Below are 21,452 nucleotides of genomic sequence, written 5' to 3'. Positions count from 1 at the left end.
GATGGGTCGTAATATATAAATGGCGGGCACCTGGTTTTTTCCTGGGCTTCTAGGTCGTCGTCGACCGAACGAAATGGTTGGGTGGGAATGGGGGGCGTTTTGTAGAATTGTGTTGCCAGAAGGAAAAGGCGAGACACGATATGAGAATAAGAAAGGTGGAAAAGTGGAAAGAGGTAGGCAGGTACCGCAGGCTTCGGTATCAGTTGGATGAGGTTGTAGGCAAGGGGTAAAGGTAAGGAAGGTAGCTCAGCCTGAAAGTTGAAGCCGGAGCCGATGGCAAATGTGAGTGTGAGGTGAGGGTGAATACGATAGGACCGAGCCGAGTATTAAGTTTTAAGGATGCTTATGACGAAAAGTGAAGAGTCGACCGAAGATCAGCACAAGACCGAGGGTGAAGTACGGTACTTGAGGGCTAAGTAGAGACACGGGCATGAAGAAAGGGACCGGAGAAGTGAAGGCTTTAAGATATGACAGTCGAGGCTGGTTGAAACGCGACGACGGGACGGGCCAAAAGACTGAGGTACCTTTTGAGGGTCGAATACCTCTCAAGGAGAGTGTGAGAGGGTGAGGGTGACGGGACTCGGGAGGGTGAGGGTGCGCTCAGATGTAGAGGTAGCTTCGGGGTCAGAGGTTTGGGTCGAGGGCCAGATCCAGGTCCATGTCCATGTCGAGCTGCAGCAACGCCGGGGAAGGAAAGTGTGGCTGCTGTCTAAGGTAAGGTCTTGTGTGGTCTCTGACACTGTCGAGGACCAGTGTCTCTGACGTGAAATATCCGTATGGAGTAGAGAGAGGTTCAAGCGGGCGTGGGAGCAGGAGTGGAAGTGGTGGCCAGTAGGAGTGGGTGAAGGCGAGGGAACGAGAGGACGAGGGTGTATTGTCCCGCCGTATTAGTGCGAAGAAAGGCGAGGACTGTGAGCGAAATTCAAGATGGATGTCTTGGATTTTGTGGACAAGACTGCAAAAGTACAAAAAGTGAGAGTAAGAGACGAGAGAATGAGAGTCTGAGAGACACAGCGAGAAGACGGGTAGGGAAGAAGCTAGACGGCTGGATGAAGCTAAAAAGATACGTACCGAGGAGTTCACCTCGAGCCGGTGCCACATGCGTAGCCATCCCTGGAAAGGCGCAGACCGGGGGTGAGTCCGCGGGCGGGAGAGGCAATTGGAAAGTGGGATGGTGGGGTGGGGCGCGCCTTTGCGCTTTCTGGAGCAAGGGCAGCACTGGCAGGAGCTCTCAGTCGCAACTGCTCAGTCAAAATTTCTTCCTTCTTTCCCTCCCGACCAGTATGGATGTGGGTGGACATGGCAGGAAAGAAACAGGGGTGGTTGCTCATGGCTCAGCAGGGATTGTGCAGGGTTCTCAGACGTTGTGACTGGATATGTTTCTTGAGGGGGGTTCATTTGGGGCCTAGCTACGGCTCTGACACAATTCGAGGGAAAGAACAACCCGAGGTCAGCCTGAAGCTACGGATTCTCAGCGGGCAGGAGCAAGCAAGCTGCAACACTATGAACTAAGGTAACAAAACCGGAGGCAGGACCGATCGTGAGAGGCAGCGCAAGGCAGGAGGGCAAGATAAGGTGCATATCTTGACTGCCCTACCTTACCTTAATTCTCACTTTACCCCATGCTCAAAACCGAAGAGCCAATTGACGTCCAAAGGGCACTGTCAAAAGGGAAGAGAAGCGCATGAGCCGATGCAAGGGCAGAAGTATCCAGCTCTGCATGGCCCTCTTTTTGCTGGTTTTTGTCCCTGCTGTGCCTGGTATTCGTCAAATGCTCAAGGTATCTTTCCCGGCGGATCCTCCTGTCCACTGCACCTGCACCTGCACATTGAAGGTAAACATCGTATGTACTTTTTCTCCTGTTCCTACCTTACCTGAGGTGGGTGCCTACCTGGTATGAGAAATGAGGCAGACGGCAAGGACGTTGGAAGAGGACCAAGAGGGAAAGAGCACCAGTGCACGGAACAAGGGTCCTTCGTTCCTTCCCTCCTGCATCTGCAGGTGATGAACCTTTTTTCTTCGAGGTTCAGTGCCCGAGTGCTGAGGTAAGGTAATTGACATTCACTAGTAATATTTCCTATCGCCATCTCAAGCCTTCGTCGCTCGATAGGTGGTCATTGTCTGTTCCCGTCATTTCTCGACATTTCTATCATTTTCGCCCAGACCTACAGGCTTCTTGCCGCTGCACGCTCTATGCCCTTTTCGATGCCTCTTTGATCATTTTGTTTCGTTTCGTTTCTTATTCCACTGCCGGGCCAATATGATCGATTCCCTCCCAACGACCTTCCGATCCTCCATCGCTCATCGTCACCTCATCTTCGTTACCTAAAACGAAAACAGGGTAAACCAACCATCTTGACAATACCAGCTCCTCAGTGGCCACCCAATCTCTCTCGAGCCATCGTCCATGCTAGACCCTCCGAGCCGCCGCTTCAAGACTGATTTCGGACCCTCTTCCGTCAGTCGCCAGAGTCTCTCTGTGTAACACAGTGCCCTCCCTTGTCAGTATCGAGCAGGCTTGCTTGTCATCTGTCAGCGGGGGAGAGCGACATCCACCAGCCACCTCCTGCCATCTATCAAAACCCATCGCGGCCGTTACGTCTTGTCTCTCGTCGCAAACAGCTTCGACACCACCCACCAGAAGTCGATCCTGGCAAGATGCGAGAAGCATGACATGAGATAGCCTCAACTCAAAGACAGACCTCACGAGTCTTTGGTACCAGTACCTACGTTGGATCATGGCCCATTTCTACCATGTCGCCATGTATCGGGCACCAAACAAGCCTTTTTCTTAAACGATTACGCACTCTATTCGCCGTGAAGCAACGCCATGCACGACATCTGGCGAGCCTTTCAGAGACGTTGAGAGTTGCACCCCCCGATTAAGGCACACTTTGGGCAGCTTGACCCAAGCACGAATTGTGCCAGTCCGCACCTAGCTTGATATGATGCCGCTGTGATCGACCTCTTCACCCCGGCTCTCTCCACCAACACGGAAGCTTGGACTTAACGCCGTCAAATATTGACAGCAGCACCCTGGGCAACCTTTCTCGCTTGCATGCAACCGGGCTCGAGCGTCGTCTTCAACACTGGCTGTCACCTTTTCCACTGCCTCGTGCCTGTTGATCCCGCAGACACGACTCGCTTTGTCGTCAGAGCGCAAATTCATGGCAGATAATTGGCGCATGCGACGGCCAGGGCAACACGACAAACGATTTCGAGGCCGACCTGGCAGCCGCGCTACTTCTGTTACCTGTAACCCTCTGAGGGCATCACCGAAAAGATCGCCGCCGCTAATGCGAACACACAAAACTTGTCAACATCAGATGAGTGTCCTCATTGCAGCCACCATAACCGCAGGGTGCTGCATCGAGCCAATAAACCAGCACTACGAGGGTGCAAGCAGGCCAGTCGAAGGAAGCTTTGCATTCTCTTACACAATGCCCTACTTCCAGGTTTTCCTGTATCATTACGGATACAAAGTACGGATATCAAGGCCGAGTGGAAGAGTCTTTGTTGCCTCCGACATGGCATCGTTAAGTTGACCCAGAGAAAATCCACCGGGATGCTACCCTGGCATCGGAAGCGTCCCATTTCTGTCAACGTCCCAACACGCAATTTGCCCTCCGGCGCTGCTTTTCCCCGACTGGATTTCAAGAATTGGGCCCTCGGCAGCGTCTCCATCTCAAATCTTCCCTCAGGCTTCAGCTCCGCTTCCCAGCCGGGACGTTGTCATAAACCTTCATTGCTGAATGCAGTCACGAAGTTTCCTCCTAGTTGACAGCCTAGCCACCAATGGCTTGGATTTCTTGACGAGACGAGACTACGGCCGCGAAACGTCCCGGCCCCAGGGTCCAGACTTCAGATTCAAGAGCTTGATCGGCTCGGGGGAAAAAAAAAACGCCCCTTTCTCTAGCCAGAGATCCTTGCCCAGAGGAGTCCCTGGATTTTTAGTCTTACGTCGGAACGGGCACAGCCAACCGCTCTTGTCACAGATATCTCTCGGTTTTTTGCCTTTAGACGTCCGTTCGACTAAGCTGGAAGCCACCCCGCTCGCAGATCAGCCCGTGACACCAGTGACCTTGAGCCACGAAGCCATATTCATGTTGCGAATGCGGGTCTAGGGAGGGCTTCCAAACGCAAGGGGCAGGCCAGCTTGACCAGCGTTTTGCGCAAGGGGGTTCGTCAACAGCAATGGAAAGAAACGCCTAGAGTAGGTGTCGCTAAAGCAACGTGTGATCGCAAAGCCCGATTGGAAGGATTAGAAGACTCTTCAAGAACTCGCAGCTCTTTGGCTGGCCGGGGTTCCGCAGCTTGATGCCGATGCCCGAGCTCGTCTTCAAGAGGGACCTACCTACCTTTGTCGGAGCCGCCCTTCGGTCGCGGCTCGACAGCCCGTGCCTACCGCAACCTCATGTGACACAAACGACGTCGTGTCCTTCTTCTACGAGACGATGCAGAGCTGTCAGATGCTGGCAAGCTGGGTCGTCGCCTCACGCCTACCGTCTAGCCCGCTTTCGAGCCTCAAGTCGGTTTACAAGAAGCGGTCTAGCCACTTTGGTAGTCCTAGGTCTCATCGTCAACCACAACATGGGCAGTTCTCTTCTGTCGTACCTCTACTCAATCCCGACTCTGACCTTTCATCAATGGATGATTTTCCAATGGATTTTCATCAGCAGCTTTACCGTTTCCGGGATTCCCATTCGATTACAGGGCAGACCCGCTCCTGTACGGAAACATCACAGTGATGACTGAGACAATACTTCCGGACGCTGCACTCACGCTTCCGGATGCGAGTCGACAGTCGCTAAAGTACCTAGCCCGACCTGGGAGGGGCAGGCAGGCTCATCCAATTGACCGTCGTCAGTGAGAAGACACCAGAGTCTATGAGGGCTGGTGATTGGCCATGGCCGCGTCAGGCAATACACAAGCACTAGTGATGGCAGTGTCTTCAAGCGGAGATGCGCCACAGTCTTGATTGATTGCTTTTCTGACTTTGGTGTGGACACTGCCTCTGCCCCCTCCCTCACAGGTAAAATGGATTAGCCGGTTCGCGAGACACCCAAAGGCGCTGGTTCTAAGTGAGCCCTTCGTAAGTTGTCGTCAAGGGACAAAGCAGGAGCCAAAGTGTTGCAAATTCCTTCAGGGAAGAAACCCGCGGCACACTTCACACAATGGTCAACAAAATGATGTTTTCTGATGTGTCCAGTGGCGGAAGTCAACGCGGCTGTGCTGTTGTGCATCCGATAAAGTTGATTTTTCCCATACCTACTGCTAGACTTGAGACCTGCATAGTAGGTGTTGCGCGAGGCAACCATCATCTCGAGGAAAAAGCAATGAACTCCAAGTAAGATAACTTGGCTGTCGTGTCATGAACCTTTTCGGGCGTGAGGACTGAGAGACCGCAAGTCCGCGACTCGCGAGTTCGAGTCGATATTTCCTGATCCTTTTCAATAGCAGAAGAGGGAATAATGACCTCGCAGTAGTCGACGGCAGCAAACCAGCTTGGCGGAGGTCGCTAGCCGGATCTTGCAGCTGTACATCGCCTCTACTCCCGGTTAAGGTACTCAAAGCGTGCTTGCTCCCAGTCCTGATGTGAAATTTGTCCCAAAGCAGCTGGCATTGCACTTTACATGATCGGATCACCTGCCGTCAATTATTGCATATCGTCTACGAAATAATCGACAGGTTTACAAGATTGCGATGCGGCTCAGCATCGATGCCAGACTACCAAATGCGACTGTCTATCTAGACTCCAGAAGCTTCTGTCCCGCGTGGTATTACAAATTCTTCAGCTCATCTGCTCTCCGGCTTACAAAAATTCTACCACGGTTTCGGTCGTACACGATTTCCCGGGTCCTTGCGGGCGGCCGTAACATGTAGTAGTCGTACTGTGTATCCAGAGCACATTGGCTAGTCCCGTGTCACGGAGGATGAGCCAGGTAAGTTCTTCCCACACTTTCGCTAATCCGATCTCCCATATCTTGTCGAGTTAACCATGAATGGCTAGATTTCCCCATTTAATCGTAGATGTCGCCAGCCGTGGTAAGTACATCATCGGACCATCAGACAGCCACACCCTCCCAAGCCAGCCACACGATCTCATCACCAATCACTACCGAAGGCACATCATCGTTCTCGGCATCTCTCGACAATCTGTGACGCACAGGTAGCAGCGATCTCGGGCCATCACCTTTGATCCGAACTGGCAATATCGGAAGCAAATCACCTCCAGCCCTGAAAGCCACGAGCTCTGCTGTAGCCACCCGCTCTCGTCGGTTGTCTGTCGGCCAAGCCCCTGGAAGAGAGACATCAAACGTGTTTCTCCTAAGCTTACTAGCAAGAAAACGATTCCTCACAAAAGAAAAAACCATAGCAGCATGTGTGTGTACCTACCACCCTTCGAGTCAGAAAGTCGCCCCTTCATGCTGGATGACGACGAACACCTATGTCGGTGGCTGTAGGCCTCCATCACCACGCAGAGTTGGTGATGCAAGGGGTGCAGCGAGCTCTCGCCTACATCGTGCTCACAACGTGGGATCAAGACCAGGGTCCGGGGACGTTCCGGTCCAGATACCCTACTGCTCGAGGAGATGTTGCTCCAGAATTGAACACCGGCGAGACCGGCTTCCCCGTCGCGCAGCTTCCGGGTATGCATGGCGGCGCGGCCCCTCCCAATGGTGCCCATCTGCTTGCAGACATTTGCAGCAGCAAGACCTACACACCGTCAATGTAGGTACGCTGCGGCCGATGTGGCCGGGGATACTGGGCCTCTGCTTCCGACTGCGGTAGGTAGGTAGTCGACCCTGGAGTCTGGGCCCTTTCGCTGTCGACTTAGTGCTCTTCCCGTCGAAGCCTTTCCGGAATCTTCCATCGCCTGGCGGAGGTTCACGGACGAACGGCTCTTGGAGCACGACGGCCGTACCTACTAACAAGCCAAAGGCTATTCCCGTCGCCTAGTCGGAAAGCAACCTGACTAAAATCTCGATTCTCGACGGGAGTCTCCATCCGGCATATAACCGTTCAAAGGTAGCCAAAATCTCGAGATCTAGAACGTCGAGTCCATGAGCCTACGAGGCCGCTGTCGAGGAAGAGCAGCCTTCCATTTTTTGGTATCACGGAGATAGACATGCTCCAAGCGGATCTCGTATCCATGTTCTCTCTCTCGTGTTACCGAGATTCCGGGACGGCCATCGCCTGCTAGCCAAGAACTCGAGGAGCCTCGACACGCGAACACGCGACGTGCGACGCCAACTGAGTAGAAAAATGTCTTCATCTCCACGCGGGCTGCAGCCCCAGACATACGCAAAACCATTGATCCATCGCTTCCCTCTTCCACATGGGGGGGCGTGGTCAACAATCGAAGCGACCCAAGCTGAGACAAAAATGAAAAAAAGTTTGTGCACTGGCAACCGTTTCAACGGGCGCGTGCTTTGGGATGGAGCAAGTAAGAGAGAGACAATGTAATCTTGCGCGAATGCTGTGACAGGGAGGCAGGTGAGAAAAAAGTGTGGAAATGAAAGTGACAATGTTTTTAATACATCCCCGTTGCTCCCAGTGTCGCGACCGTTGATGGCGAGTATGCAGGGAGAGAAAGATCTAGGTGATGGGATGGGATGCGAAGGGATGATCTATCCGATTTAAATCCTGGAAACCACGTTTGAACGGTTGGACCTCCTTGTCTTGTCATACAGAAGAAAATCTTGTTATTTATTTCCTTCCACTTCCCACGTTTTATTGTTGAACTTGCATGAACTATCGAGCGTTGTGTTGTGCTCGGAGGGGACTCGGGATGGGAGCGGAAGGAAGGGAGGGGAAGAAGGAGTCAACTGTCTCTGATATCTTTAAGCGATACGGACCATGGATTTCACCATTTGCTAGTCTGGTCTTGCTAGATAACCGACGTTTTGTTTCGTCGTGGAAGCTATTTGTTCAGGCGTGCCAGGTAAAGCATTCAGGTGTCTGATTGACTGACCCCGAGGCGAGCGGACTCTTCATCACTAAGATTACAAGTTGACGTACGCAGACTTGATGGCGTGTTTCGATCCTGTACTTACAGACGTTTGAGAATGTGACAAATGTTAAACTGCGTACGTCGACTGCTAGCTTAATGAGCGGGATGTCAAAGTCGTGTTGATTACTTGATATTGGAGTGGTGTATGAGTATCGTGTTAGACGTGGCGGGAGTACATACTCAATAATAGAGCTTCCGTCGGCCATGTGAATCGAGAATACATGTGTGATTGATGGTAACCTTGGAGATGTTGAGATGAGTATATGTGTCTAAGGCCGGTTCTAAAGGTGGGTATACTCTGCCTCGTTGCTGTTCCCTTCGTTCTCACATTGTACTTTGTGGTTGGATGCGATGGAGAAGTGGATCGATTTACTTCTCCGAGGATATTCTACCTGATGGTAGACAAATCAGATCTAAGAGGTGCTATACCTTTACTTCCCTTCCCCGTGTGAAGCCTCTTCTTCGATCAATTGGCTGTATATCAACCTGTATAAGTCAACACCCATCTTTGACCGTGGCAATAAAGTCCTCAACGCAAGACGATATACATGTAGACCCTTCGAGACACCAATGCGGAAAAGCACTCACAGGCCTCGGCGTAAACATTACACTGTTGTTGCTGGGGATTCTGTTCTACTGCATCCGCGTTCCACGAGCCGCAGGCCTAGAGCAAGGAAACTCGTCATTGTCTTTGGGGCGATGAACCGAGGTCATTAGTTCGTTGGGTGTTCCACGTGAGATTCGAGCATTTGAGCTTGACAACCGGTTCTTAGTGGCATAAGGGATGATCTAGAGCAACTATGGGATATGTCTCTTGTCATTAGAGTCTCGGGAATCATCATTGAAGACTTTCCACTGCTGTCTGACCACCTTTGCGTGCCCCCACTCCGAAGAACTCCGCAGAAGCCCTCGGCCACTTCGGAACAAAAATTTGAGAAAACAACTACGAGACGGGTCAATACATAATGGTTTGGTTGTGTTTGGTTGTAAGCGTATCATTTGGATCTTCTCCTGTCTGCCTAATTCATCTGAAGATCCCAGTCCAGCACCTAGACCAAAGTTGTCCGAGAAAGATGCGTTCCCTTCCATATCTTCTTTCGCGTCTCTCACCAACCGAACGCCGGCGGCTCATGCTACTCACCCGAATATTAGCTAAACGCGAGAAAAGATCAAGCTCAATGGCATTGCCAAAGTGGTGAAGACTGGTGTCTGTTCATCACAAGGTCCTAGACATTGGCAAGAACCTTCTCCCAAATTTCCTTGCACGAAGCCTTGTGGATCTTGCGATGGGTCTTCTGACAGTCCTTTGGTTATATCAGCTTCAGTTTTACATGAACTTCATCGAGCTTGAGGACTTACGATGCCGCAGTACCAGGCGGCCTGGCAATGACCGCACTTCTTCAGGTTAATTCTGTCGTCTGCGTGAATCTTGCCGCAATGGAAGCAGCTAAGCCCAAGCTGTTAGTCGATGCCTCGCATGGACAATCTGGCTAGACTTACCTTGGCTCGTGAAAGTCTCGAGGCGTTCCCGGCTGATAGTTGTCGAGTACAGCAAGCAATTGCGCTTTTCCGGGGTCACGGAAGCCAAAGTCCATCATCGGCAAGGCATCTTGGGAACGAGGCTGCGTAGATGCTGCATGTCGTCTGCCTTGATCTTGGCTCCAGCACGCATCATCAAGGCGCCGACCACAATGGTTCGGTACTGGCCTTGATTGTCGTGCTCGAGGGCTCGATACTTCTCGAAGAGTTCGTCACCGACTCCGGAGTCAAGCCGTCGTCGGATTCCTGTGACGAAACCGCGGAGATATTGTGCATGTTCCTCAGCTTTGTAGAACTCTCTCGTCTCCACAGGAGCAACCATGTCGGTCTTATTGATCATGAGATAGAGATCAAGCTTCTCAGGACCATCGCCAAAAGTTTTGCTGATGGCGGCGACGATGTCAAGATCTTCGTCGCCCTCGAAAAGACCAGATGTGTCATTGATCAGCAGAGAATAAGAGAGGGGAGGGCAGGACAGCATACGGAATTCCCAACGACCCATGTTTAGGTTAGGATGTCTTCCTGGAAGGACCAGTATGCCAACGGTTTGAGATCGAAAAGGCGAGCAGACCGTAGGACGTGATGATTCAGGTGCGAGAAGGTCCTCGTCAACAAGGAATTACAAGGTGGGAGAGGAAGGAAACAGAGTGAAGTCGGGAAAGTCTGAGAAGACGTGAAAGAGTTCAAGTAGGCAGGTAGGGAGGTACTTCATGTAGACGACGGGATCACGCACCTGCCGTTTGCAAGGAAGGCAAGAGCAACGACCGCTCCTTCAACAAACATCGAGGAAGGAGCAAACGTTACTGTGAGGTAGCCGCATAAGGTAAGCATCAACACGTAGAGATGACCAAAAAAGAGTTCACCCCCCCCCCCCCGGTGCTAAATTGGGAGCTACATCTCTTGGTGCTCATGCTGGGAGATTTTGGGTGCTCAAGCTGGGATTCGAGCTCGGGTATGCGCTGAGCCTGTCGTCGAGTAGGCTGGTTGGTGTAGAATTTAATTGTTGACCATTACCCACTCCGCCACCCAGCCAGTTTGACCTGACCCGTCGACCTAGACGGGCGCCTTCTGGCTGGTGACAGGAATGGGCTTGGAGGGTTATATATGTGCTTCCTGTGTATTTCGGTGGAAGGGACGGTCAATATCCACCTGCTCCCCCCCCCCCCCGGCTACATACCTACCTTACCTTACCCGAACTTAGATAGACGCACTCTCATGGCCCTCTCGCAAAGGCTGTATCACGGGGAATATCTCACAGCATGTGTTAGGATGAGGTTGCAAATCATTTAGTTTCAAGGCTTGCCGAGAGCAAACGTAGTCTCGTCCACATCTAAGTATCCCATTGGTCATGTGCGGTGTTTGATCTCTGCACACAGATCTGCATGCATTTGTGGACATGCCATGAAACAAACGGATGCCCCGAGAAGGGAAGCCCGTCTGCAGTGTCGTGATGAACATGCCGTGCCCCTAAGTTAGATTCCGATCCCGCTTTTAAGTGCCCCCAGGTTTCCATCGACTTCTCTCAAGTCTGCTTGGATATGCTGAGCGTCACCCTCTGACAGTTGTGCCAGATGGGGGCTGTTGATAAGTTATGTATTTTCAGCCAGCAATTGACTATCCGACCGTCTGGCAAGCTCAAAGATCACCAAGACACCATTCTACAATCAGAAGCCACGGTAAAATCAACATGAAGAACCAAATGGGCTGTTGGCAATGAGGTGGTACGTTGTGGTGAATATTGTGCTGCCTAATGATATCACAGCAATCGCCGGTTACCTATGCTCCTCCTCGATGTAACTTGAAGAACTGTCGAATGAATCCATGCTGCCCATTTCTTTCCGCAAATCCAACGAGTATAGGTTGGCAAGTTGACCTATGACTTGTTCAGGGGTAGAGAGGAGGCCGATTAACAGCGTGCCTCTTCTGCCCGATTTCTTTTTTGTTCGTAATCTTGACATTCATCCCCAAACGCCAATGGTATCCGTGAACCATCCTCCAACTACAAAGCATGCGAGGTATTGATATCTTTATCCGTAGTCTATCTTCGCGGGGGAGGGTTGAAGCCCGGGGCTCCGCCAGGAGGACCGGGGTTGAAACCAGGAGGGGGGAAGGGGGCGTTTTGAGGGAAGCCTGGGGGCGGGAAGGCGCCGGGGAAGCCTGGAGGAGGAGCTGTGAAGCGTCAGAAGCGCATTCGCGGGTCAGAAGGGTATGTATACTCACCACCACGTCCGCCGAAGGGCGGGGCACCGGGGAAGCCAGGGAATCCGGGAGGAGCACCACCTCCAACGCCAGCAGCAGGGCCCTATGTCAAAAGTCAGCGTCCAAAGCTCATGAACAAAGATTGATGAGGTACTAACGGCCAGTGATGGAGGGGCCGGGGCGGCGCCGCGGCCGGCGGGTCGCGCAACACCAGGACCAGCGGTGAGACCGGCCGAAATTCCGCCAGGCGCGCTCTTTCCAAGTCTTGCACTGGGGTCCGCGGGCGGCTCTGATTCGACTGAAAGGGAGACAATGTGTGCGCCGCGCACAATCGTCAAGCCGAGGGTTCGCTTCTCCTCCTTCTCGATCGTTTGGCCGGAGCTGGAGCTAGCGCCGGGGGCGGCAGGCTTGTTCTGTCTGATCTTGACGCGTCTGAACTCTTCGGTATCGGCGAGGACGAAGTTCATGTGCTGTACATCATGTCAGCATGGCTGTAGAGACGCGATTGAGGGTAGAATTGGGTTGCGCACCTTGTCAAATGCAAGCATCTGTCCGGTCATCTGGCGGCCATCGTTCAAGGTAACCCTCATGCGGTAGTTGATCTATTAAGTCGCGTCAGTCAGTTCTCTGTGCAGTCGTCGAAGTCGATCGTCGGGTCAAACTCGAGGAAAAGGACGTACGTAACCGGCCTAGAGATGAATTACTTCGTGTCAGCCTGTATTGTCAACCTTGAAACTTTGAGAGAAAGATCAGGAGTTGCTCACCATCTTGCCCTGTTTGTTCGACATGGCTGATGCCTGTGTGAGTAGCTACTTTCGTAGCTGCCCTAAGTCTTCAAAAAAATTGATGTTATGCTTGTTGCGAAGCCTGAGAGACTTCAGGGCGACGTTCGATGCTTGCGATAGGCAGAGCTTCAGCAGTCAGAGGATACGGAGACAAATTTCGGGAGGCTGAGGGAACCTTGGAAGGCTGAGGCCAAACGACGGGACCCTCAATGCTCTGAATCGGTACGTAGCTTGATGTGGCTTATGGAATGGAAGCATCCACTCAGGCTTCTGTGGCTCATTGCTGTGGCTGAAGACGCGGGTAAGCGCACCACTTCCAAGTGGGTCGTCACCCACCTTCCTTGCAAGGGCTCGCAAACCCCCCAAAACACAAAGTCTTTTTTTGCCAATTGGCGCCGAACTTTTTCCCACTTTGACAATCGACAATCGACACCAAACGCCCAGCCAGCCGTACCGCAGTACTAACCGCCAAAATGTCGTCCGAGAAGGCCCAGAACCCCATGCGCGAGCTTCACATCCAGAAGCTCGTCCTCAACATCTCCGTCGGCGAGTCTGGTGACAGACTGACCCGTGCCGCCAAGGTTTTGGAGCAGCTGTCCGGTCAAACCCCCGTCTACAGTACGGCATCACCAAAATATTCCCACGACAAGGAACGATGAACTGACAGTACCCGACAGGCAAGGCCCGCTACACCGTCCGTACCTTCGGTATCCGCCGTAACGAAAAGATCGCTGTCCACGTCACCGTCCGTGGCCCCAAGGTACGACAATTTTGACGAAATTCGAAACTGCGCAGGAAGGATGGCAGACTGACTTGATGATTACAGGCTGAGGAGATTCTCGAGCGTGGCCTCAAGGTCAAGGAATACGAGCTCCGCAAGCGCAACTTCTCCGAGACCGGCAACTTCGGATTCGGTATCTCTGAGCACATTGATCTCGGTATCAAGTACGACCCCTCCATCGGTATCTACGGCATGGACTTCTACGTCTGCATGACCCGCAAGGGCGAGCGCGTCGGCACCCGCCGCCGCTGCAAGGGCCGCATCGGCTCTGGCCACCGCATCAAGCGTGACGAGACCGTCAAGTGGTTCAAGTCTCGCTTCGATGGCATTGTCCGATAAATGCTTTCATTTCCTGCGACGAACGAAAAAAGACACTGGGACGGCTTGGGTTAACGGTTGGCGAAAAATGGGAAACTGGCTTACAAGGCATGTACTTTCCAGCAGTTGTTCATACAACACGCTTGACTTGAGCAAAAATTCAGTCAAGCCGCGGCCTCAGAGACCGACCGGCGTCATGCCGGCTTACAACACAAGTTCCTTCTTACCGTGATGCTGCTCATGATTCTGTTTGGTGACAACGGCCCGCGATATGGGAGCGGCCTAGGCGTTGGTGGTTTAGCTAGTCTATTTTAGTCCAAATAAGCTACAATACTGTACTCACGGTTTAAGTCTCCCATCTCGCGTGAAGTGGTAAGCCGGTTTTCCTTGCCAAGGTTAGACTTGACTTCTTGTGGCTGCACGTGACCAATGTTGCATTGAGATTCGATTTTGGGCTCAAGGCTCAACGGCGGGTAAGACTACGAGGCTGACGGCAGAAATGCGACTCGGATTTCGCATTGCTCCGAGGCGGTCAGGCTCGGTGTTCCCGGCCGGACGGAGGCACCAATGTCCCACAGCTTCAGTACGCCTTCCGTCTATGTGCACTGTGTCCTGTTCCTCTGGGCTCTCAACGAGTACTTGGAAGTTGGAGAGGTTGGCATTCCTCAAGAGAGTGGAATGGCACGGTGGAGAGCTCTGCACCAAAAATGCCGGGGAAGGGGGGGACAACACCGGGAAGCTACCTGGACTAAGAGAACAGCGCATGCATGCAGATATGAGAATAGGTAAGGTCAAGTGATAATTGAAGCTATCATGATAGACAAATACCGGGGCGATGGATGAAAAGTCCCGGTATCGCAATGGATGGCGACAGCTATTGTATTGCAAACCCAATGGGTGCGCCAGAAAGCCAGACTGGCACCAATTTTTATTTTTTTTATGTCTTTTTTTTTTTCTCACTCGGGCCCAGTTCCCCTTCCTTTCGGTTGAGATTAGATCGTCCTTCCCAGCGCGTTAAAGACCTGTCAATGCCAGAGCGTCTTTTCCCCCTGTCTTATGTAAGTCAGGCATTTCACGGGGTTACGGGGCCACGACGGGCACGTATGCGGTGGTCGGAAATTGTTAGGGAGATCTCGGGTTGGACTGAGGCAAAACTCGACGACCCACCGTGATTGGCCGGCCAGCACAGCTTCGGCTCCACTGCTTCCTCACTCTCTTTTCCCTCCACTGGGCTTCTTCCAAAAAAGACTCGATTTGCACTCCTTCAAAGGCACCTTCATCAACCCCAATCTCCCCTCCACTCAATTGCATCTATTGCAATTGATTCTCCTTCGATCTAGACAGTGTCCAAGATCTCCTAATATGTTCCGCAACGCCCTCCGCCAGTCGACGCGCGCCGTCGGCGCCGTCTCTGCTGCCGGCAGAGTCGCCGCCGTAAGTCCACACCTTCCGTCAACCTCCCCATCCCCGAACCGACGTCAATTCCATCCAAAAACATCAGCAATCGATTCCGCGATATCCAATTAGGTCCCTCCGAGCTTTTTTAACCTCGCGGGAGTCGCGTTGCTGGCGTGGTAGAGCTTTTCATCGAGCTCCCTTGGGGGATGCGTTGCTGTTTTGGGGCGGGAGCCGCCCATAACATTTTCGGCCGTTCGGCTAACCTGTTTTTTCACCCTCAGGCCCGAAATGCCGCACCCGCCGTCTTCAACATGCAGACTCGCACATACGCCGAGGCCAAGGCTTCCCCGACCGAGGTTTCTTCCATCCTCGAGCAGAGAATTCGTGGTGTCCAGGAGGAGGCTGGTCTCGCCGAGACCGGCCGCGTCCTGTCCGTCGGGTACGTTTAAGCGGCATCTCTCGGCATCGCGAGCCACCATCGGAAAGCCTTCAATGCATCATCGGACTGCACGAGGAGCTCGCATGTCAACTCATCGGCACCAAGAAAAAGTTTTGCTAATGGCGAGGGAACAATAGTGATGGTATCGCCCGTGTTCACGGCATGGCCAACGTCCAGGCTGAGGAGCTTGTCGAGTACGTTAAACGCCCTTTACTCACCTCGGAGATGCATCGCGTCTAACTCTTTTACCTATAGGTTCGCCTCCGGCGTCAAGGGCATGTGCATGAACCTCGAGGCCGGCCAGGTCGGTGTTGTGCTTTTCGGTTCTGACCGTTTGGTCAAGGAGGGCGAGACTGTCAAGCGTACCGGAGAGATTGTAGGTTCAACATGCATAGCCGACTGGAGTCAATGTTTATTAACAACACTATAGGTCGATGTTCCCGTCGGTCCCGAGCTTCTCGGCCGTGTCATCGACGCTCTCGGTAACCCCATTGACGGCAAGGGCCCTCTTAATGCCAAGGAGAAGCGCCGTGCTCAGCTCAAGGCTCCCGGCATTCTGCCTCGCAAGTCCGTCAACCAGCCGGTCCAGACTGGTCTTAAGTCCATCGACGCCATGGTTCCCATTGGCCGTGGTCAGCGTGAGTTGATCATTGGTGACCGTCAGACCGGAAAGACTGCCGTCGCCCTCGACGCCATCCTTAACCAGAAGCGTTGGAACAACTCCAACGACGAGACCAAGAAGCTTTACTGCGTCTACGTCGCCGTCGGTCAGAAGCGTTCCACCGTCGCCCAGCTCGTCAAGACCCTTGAGGAGAACGACGCCATGAAGTACTCCATCGTCGTCGCTGCCACCGCCTCCGAGGCCGCTCCCCTTCAGTACATCGCTCCCTTCACCGGTGGTAAGTAAACATTCGAGCAGTCTACATCACATCTTAAGCAGACAAAGAGACTGACAATTCTCTCCAGCCTCCGTCGCTGAGTGGTTCCGTGACAACGGCAAGCACTCCCTCATCATCTACGACGATCTGTCCAAGCAGGCCGTTGCCTACCGTCAGATGTCCCTGCTGCTTCGTCGTCCCCCCGGACGTGAGGCCTACCCCGGTGACGTTTTCTACCTCCACTCTCGTCTTCTCGAGCGTGCCGCCAAGATGAACGACAAGCTTGGTGGTGGTTCCATGACTGCCCTTCCCGTCATTGAGACCCAGGGTGGTGATGTCTCCGCCTACATTCCCACCAACGTCATTTCCATTACCGACGGCCAGATCTTCTTGGAGTCCGAGCTCTTCTACAAGGGTATCCGTCCCGCCATTAACGTCGGTCTTTCCGTCTCTCGTGTCGGTTCCGCCGCCCAGCTTAAGGCCATGAAGCAAGTCGCTGGTTCCCTGAAGCTTTTCTTGGCTCAGTACCGTGAGGTCGCTGCCTTCGCCCAGTTCGGTTCCGATTTGGATGCCTCCACCAAGCAGACCCTCAGCAGAGGTGAACGCGTAAGTTGACTAAATCATTGCCTCCATTGGTGACAAGCACTAATCAATACCTCTACAGTTGACCGAGCTCCTCAAGCAGAAGCAGTACTCCCCCATGGCCGTCAACGAGATGGTTCCCCTCATCTTCGCTGGTGTCAACGGTCACCTTGACAACGTCCCCGTCGCCAAGATCCTCCAGTGGGAGGCTGACTTCCTGTCCCACCTCCGCACCAACGAGTCCGACCTGATTGCCACCATCGACAAGGAGGGTGCCCTCAGCAAGGACCTTGAGGCCCGCCTCAAGGACGTCATCACCACCTTCACCAAGAGCTTCCTGGGCTAAATTTTAAGTCTCACCTGACATAATAAATGGTCCGACTGGGAGCGCTCGGGGTTGATGTAGCTGTCTATACCGAAGTTTTTGTTTGCCTAGAGGCGTGAGGAAATCTCGAGGGTTTTGCGCCGGTCCGAGGGAAGCACCAGGGGACGCGATTTTTGGGGAAGGATCTCCAGTCGAACCACTTGTAAAATAGAGCTCAAGACTCAATTAACGCCCTCGATTCCTTTTGTCCTTTCATGAACTTGTCCCTGTACTTCGTACCGTCGTGATATGTTGCTCTCTGGGGATGCGTACAGCAAAGCAGATAAGGCTCGGCCGCTAATCGTAAAATTTTCTGTTCCTTCCTCTGGCGCTTCATTGAACAATAGGCCAGCTACTGCATCATTGAAGGAGTCAAGTCCCGCTCACAAATTCACTTGCCGGACTTTCATGATCATCTCAGGACACGAGGATGACGCCGGGCCGTTAAGAGCGCGCCGGATGATGAAGACGGCCTCGGCCTTCTAGCGGGTCAATTCACAAATGGTACGGGATGTCGGCAGGTGACATCATCTGGCTGTCAGAGCTCCCAATGTCAACTCAGCTCTCTCTCTCTCTCTGCCCCTCGCACAACCACCCAAGTTCAAACGTCCTCTGTGAAATCTCACAATCTCATAATGTCATCTGACCCTAGTACTCCAGAAATGTCTGCGGCAACGAAGGATGTTCTCAGCCGGGTGCAGCGGATGATTCCGCCCATGTTGGAGAAGTTCCACAAAGGTGATTTCACAGCTCAAAGTCCTGATCTGATAGTTGAAGCTCTTCCTCTTGCTTACACTTTGAAACCAGGACAATTGGGACGCGTCGCTGTTCTTGGCGGCAGTGTCGATTACACTGGTGCGCCATACTTTTCAGCCATGGCGAGTGCCAGGCTAGGATGCGATATGGTAAGTCCAGTCCTGTCTGGTCCGGTCTCTCATCTCCCGGCTTCATCAGGGCAACATCGGATGCCTCATGATATACTGAACTGAGAATGGGAACCAGTCCCACGTAATCTGCACCCCCGGCGCAGCCTCGGTGATCAAGACCTACTCGCCAAACCTCATGGTCCACCCCCTCATGCGTCAAACCCCATCAGACGCGCAGGACGCAGTAGCAGCGACGGACCCGGACAAGATCTCGGGTCCCATCATCGACATGCTCGCCCGCCTACACGTTCTCGTCATCGGGCCCGGACTCGGCCGCGACCCGCTGATGCAGGAGACCGTCGCGCGCGTCATCCGCGCCGCCCGCGAGCGGTCGATCCCGCTGGTCCTCGACGCCGATGCGCTGCTCGTCGTTCAAAAGGATCCCGGGCTGGTAAAGGGCTACGAGCTGGCTGTGTTGACGCCTAATGTCGTCGAGTTCTCGCGGCTGTGTAAGGCTCTCGAGGTCGATGAGGGGAAAGTGAAGAGTGAGACCAGCGGTGATGGGGAGGAGAAGGAGACGGCCAAGGTCGAGTCGTTGGCGAGGGCTTTGGAGGGGGTGACTATTGTCCAGAAGGGGGCCAAGGACTTTATTTCGAATGGGAGGGATACGTTGGTCGTTGATCTGCAGGGCGGGCTGAAGAGGAGTGGTGGGCAGGGTGATACGCTTACGGGGTCGATAGCGACGTTTTTGGGGTGGAGGCATGCGTATCTTGAGGGGTTGTGGGATAGGGGTGGTGAGGGGATCAAGGAGGATGACTTGGTTAGACTTGCTGCCTTTGGAGGGAGCGCTATTACGAGGGTAAGTTGAGTGTTGTTGCTGAGATGATGGATGAATGATCCGCTGACTGACTGCTTGTAGGAATGCTCGAGGCGTGCTTTCCTGAAGAAGGGACGCAGCTTGCAGGCGAGCGACTTAACTGATGAGGTCCACGGTGCCTTCATGACGCTGTTTGGTGAGGTGGATGGCAACGCTGGCGCTACCAAGCTGTGATGGAAGAGGACATCTCCGGGATCATGATGTTGTAGTACTGTAGACAAGGATAATGCCATGAGGTAAACAATGTCGATTGTCAGCTTCATTCCTTGACCAGCTGCTCCAAACATCGTCAAAAGGGTACTCGGCCCCGACAAGTTTCCGAGTCAAGTGGAAGGTGCCTCCTCTACTGCATTTGTGGGATGGAAGGCATCAAAAGGGCAAGGGGATTTGAAAAAGCAAAAGCTCGGGTGCCCAGTCCGTAAATCGAACTGAGCCCCTACGAAATTCTCTATCCGTTGATTTCTCGAGATTTCATACCAAGTTCTTTACTAACGGATCAGGGCGTTATAACGCTCGACCATGGGGATCGATTGGGCTTGATTGACGAGCGACGACCTCAAGCTGAATATAAGGCGAGCTCCCCTGCCTGAGTTGGAAGGGAGTGTTGCTGCGGAGGGAAGGAGCAAAGATGGGATGAGGCTATCGACATGCGGACCTTCTAGAAATCTGGCAGTCATTAGTGATGGTAAGCTGAGGCTGAGAGAATGATCTCTTTCGTGTGTATCCTTAGAACACAAGAGAAAAGAGTAATGCTCCTCTGCTCACTATAGAAACAAAGGTTTATACAGCTTCAAGCTGTAACTCCAGACAAAGTCGCTAAGTTCTTTCTGTATAGCTTTCCTTCTCATTCTACCTATCTTTCAACTCGGGGTTCTCCAGCGTTGAGACTTCCGATAATAAAAGCAATGTCATATAATAAACCTCGTAGTCTTTGATCTCGAAGTCTTATCAAGGCAAGATAGCATAAACCCAAGACCGCTATGCCAGGGACCCAGTCGAGAAAGACTGCCACGCTCACAGGCTAACATTCAGCCTCTCCTCTCAATCATCGAGTATTAGCACAAACCCGAGACCCCTATGCCAGGGACCTACTGAAGAAAGACCGTCACGATCACAAGCTAACATCCAGCCTTTCCTCCCAATCATTGTGTATTACCACGTGATGCCGCGAACAGCGCTCAAAGGCACGATTCAATACCGGCTTCCACTTATGACATGTTTGACCTACTTTCATGGATGAAATCCTTTGTCATGGGCCATATCTGAGGAATCTGATAGAGTCATCGATCTCAATCGCATTCCTGCGACCGTCATGGCAAGATCATGATCATGCCCCAACATCCTCTCGAAGGAAAGAAAGAATTCTAGCACTGCTCCTCCGCTAGGCTTGCTTTATAGTCGAGGGACGAATAGGTGCGGACGCGAACGGAGCAATTCTAAGCATTGACATAGTGATTATTGACTGTTTAACTGATTAAGAGAAAGACTCATTGGCAAAAAAAGTGTACGGAAGCACTTGCCCATTGCTTTTCACAGAATAATGGTGTGCTAAGAACCTTGACGAGGTACTGGCCAGTATGCATTCGTGTAAAGGAAACTGTCGCTTAGTACTTCGATATTAGGTACCTCAGGGTCTGAAATTGACAAGCGGAGGTCGGCATGCTACTTGCTAGTTACTTGGTGATATAAGAGATCCTACCACGGCCACAAAGGCTAGATCGGGACACACTTGCTGGGGACTGGTAGGGTGCCTGGCCAAAGCCATAGCTTGCTGGCAAAGTGTTGTGGTCCGTTCAGATGACCCTACTTCCATCTTATCCAAAGCAACTTCCATGTCACTTCCTTCCTGATTCACTGTCCATGGCTGTAGATCATCCTTGTCAACGTATTCGTTTGATAATGAAACGAACCGGATGGAACCTAGAGCCTCCGGATCTTTGACTTCCAATATCCAACCTCAACCCCAAGAATATGTATCTGAACGTTGCGCATGATGCCTTGACATAGTATATTGAATACCAAGATACCATGACCAATAAGCTGGAATCCGCTACAGGTCAGCGGAAAAGAGGTCTCTTGAGGCTGCGATATTCTGGAACAGCACCGTTGAAGTGCAGAGATGTGCTTTAGAGACCTGGCGTGTAAGATAGTAGCAAGTAAGACTCCTTTTTTTTTTTGAGACGATAAAGAGAAGCCAAGGATGTAAGATTATCTAGAAAATTTTGAGATACCAGGCCATGAAAGCTTAAAGCTAAGAAATCAAGACCCGATGATCATGCTCTGTGTCATGATGGGTACTCGAGAGCAGTGTGAATATCCCCTCCCGAGATCACCATCTGAACGTTTGGCATCCATGGAGAAACATCTTTGAATCTATCGAGAGCACAAAGCGTAGATAGATGAACACTCTTG

The 21,452-nt window shown here is 52.5% G+C and overlaps 9 protein-coding genes across 9 annotated transcripts; 7 read left to right on the top strand and 2 right to left on the bottom strand.

Moving 5' to 3' along the window:
- Positions 1 to 1,590: 1,590 nt before the first annotated feature.
- BDZ83DRAFT_621045 (uncharacterized protein) lies at positions 1,591 to 1,988 on the top strand. The gene has a single exon (XM_060508224.1). The coding sequence runs from the start codon at positions 1,685 to 1,687 to the stop codon at positions 1,898 to 1,900; it is 216 nt and encodes a 71-aa protein (XP_060365120.1). The 5' UTR covers positions 1,591 to 1,684; the 3' UTR covers positions 1,901 to 1,988.
- A 2,232-nt stretch (positions 1,989 to 4,220) lies between these two features.
- Positions 4,221 to 4,940, top strand: BDZ83DRAFT_317561 (uncharacterized protein). The gene has a single exon (XM_060502347.1). It carries the CDS (start codon positions 4,318 to 4,320, stop codon positions 4,753 to 4,755), a length of 438 nt encoding a protein of 145 aa, XP_060365119.1. The 5' UTR covers positions 4,221 to 4,317; the 3' UTR covers positions 4,756 to 4,940.
- A 234-nt stretch (positions 4,941 to 5,174) lies between these two features.
- Positions 5,175 to 6,736, top strand: BDZ83DRAFT_730670 (uncharacterized protein; the record flags this gene model as incomplete). Its single annotated transcript, XM_060512853.1, has 5 exons — positions 5,175 to 5,294; positions 5,753 to 5,872; positions 5,918 to 5,942; positions 6,031 to 6,045; positions 6,465 to 6,736. 5 exons carry the CDS (start codon positions 5,175 to 5,177, stop codon positions 6,734 to 6,736), a joined length of 552 nt encoding a protein of 183 aa, XP_060365118.1.
- Positions 6,737 to 8,963: 2,227 nt separating this feature from the next.
- BDZ83DRAFT_621041 (uncharacterized protein) lies at positions 8,964 to 9,391 on the top strand. The gene is made up of 2 exons (XM_060508223.1): positions 8,964 to 9,318; positions 9,374 to 9,391. The coding sequence occupies exon 1, from the start codon at positions 8,980 to 8,982 to the stop codon at positions 9,211 to 9,213; it is 234 nt and encodes a 77-aa protein (XP_060365117.1). The 5' UTR covers positions 8,964 to 8,979; the 3' UTR covers positions 9,214 to 9,318; positions 9,374 to 9,391.
- Positions 9,241 to 9,875, bottom strand: BDZ83DRAFT_719478 (uncharacterized protein; the record flags this gene model as incomplete). Its single annotated transcript, XM_060512178.1, has 4 exons — positions 9,241 to 9,318; positions 9,374 to 9,461; positions 9,515 to 9,546; positions 9,633 to 9,875. 4 exons carry the CDS (start codon positions 9,873 to 9,875, stop codon positions 9,241 to 9,243), a joined length of 441 nt encoding a protein of 146 aa, XP_060365116.1.
- A 1,448-nt stretch (positions 9,876 to 11,323) lies between these two features.
- BDZ83DRAFT_317529 (uncharacterized protein) lies at positions 11,324 to 12,655 on the bottom strand. The gene is made up of 5 exons (XM_060502346.1): positions 12,517 to 12,655; positions 12,433 to 12,441; positions 12,283 to 12,354; positions 11,774 to 12,222; positions 11,324 to 11,722 (listed from the first exon to the last, which is right to left on the bottom strand). Exons 1-5 carry the CDS (start codon positions 12,538 to 12,540, stop codon positions 11,581 to 11,583), a joined length of 696 nt encoding a protein of 231 aa, XP_060365115.1. The 5' UTR covers positions 12,541 to 12,655; the 3' UTR covers positions 11,324 to 11,580.
- Positions 12,656 to 13,010: 355 nt separating this feature from the next.
- BDZ83DRAFT_577243 (ribosomal L5P family protein) lies at positions 13,011 to 13,657 on the top strand (the record flags this gene model as incomplete). Its single annotated transcript, XM_060505001.1, has 3 exons — positions 13,011 to 13,155; positions 13,215 to 13,297; positions 13,364 to 13,657. The coding sequence occupies 3 exons, from the start codon at positions 13,011 to 13,013 to the stop codon at positions 13,655 to 13,657; spliced, it is 522 nt and encodes a 173-aa protein (XP_060365114.1).
- A 1,341-nt stretch (positions 13,658 to 14,998) lies between these two features.
- BDZ83DRAFT_577359 (P-loop containing nucleoside triphosphate hydrolase protein) lies at positions 14,999 to 17,279 on the top strand (the record flags this gene model as incomplete). Its single annotated transcript, XM_060505013.1, has 7 exons — positions 14,999 to 15,070; positions 15,316 to 15,473; positions 15,611 to 15,667; positions 15,729 to 15,849; positions 15,904 to 16,372; positions 16,440 to 16,957; positions 17,016 to 17,279. The coding sequence occupies 7 exons, from the start codon at positions 14,999 to 15,001 to the stop codon at positions 17,277 to 17,279; spliced, it is 1,659 nt and encodes a 552-aa protein (XP_060365113.1).
- Positions 17,280 to 17,932: 653 nt separating this feature from the next.
- Positions 17,933 to 19,214, top strand: BDZ83DRAFT_752052 (Ribokinase-like protein; the record flags this gene model as incomplete). The annotated part of the gene is made up of 4 exons (XM_060514142.1): positions 17,933 to 18,035; positions 18,105 to 18,202; positions 18,300 to 19,022; positions 19,083 to 19,214. 4 exons carry the CDS (start codon positions 17,933 to 17,935, stop codon positions 19,212 to 19,214), a joined length of 1,056 nt encoding a protein of 351 aa, XP_060365112.1.
- Between the last annotated feature and the right edge of the window lie 2,238 nt (positions 19,215 to 21,452).

Source organism: Colletotrichum acutatum, assembly GCF_030867785.1.
Source record: "Colletotrichum acutatum strain CBS 112980 chromosome Unknown BDZ83scaffold_45, whole genome shotgun sequence".
NCBI lineage: Eukaryota > Fungi > Ascomycota > Sordariomycetes > Glomerellales > Glomerellaceae > Colletotrichum > Colletotrichum acutatum.
This window is presented reverse-complemented; position numbering and strand designations above follow the sequence as displayed.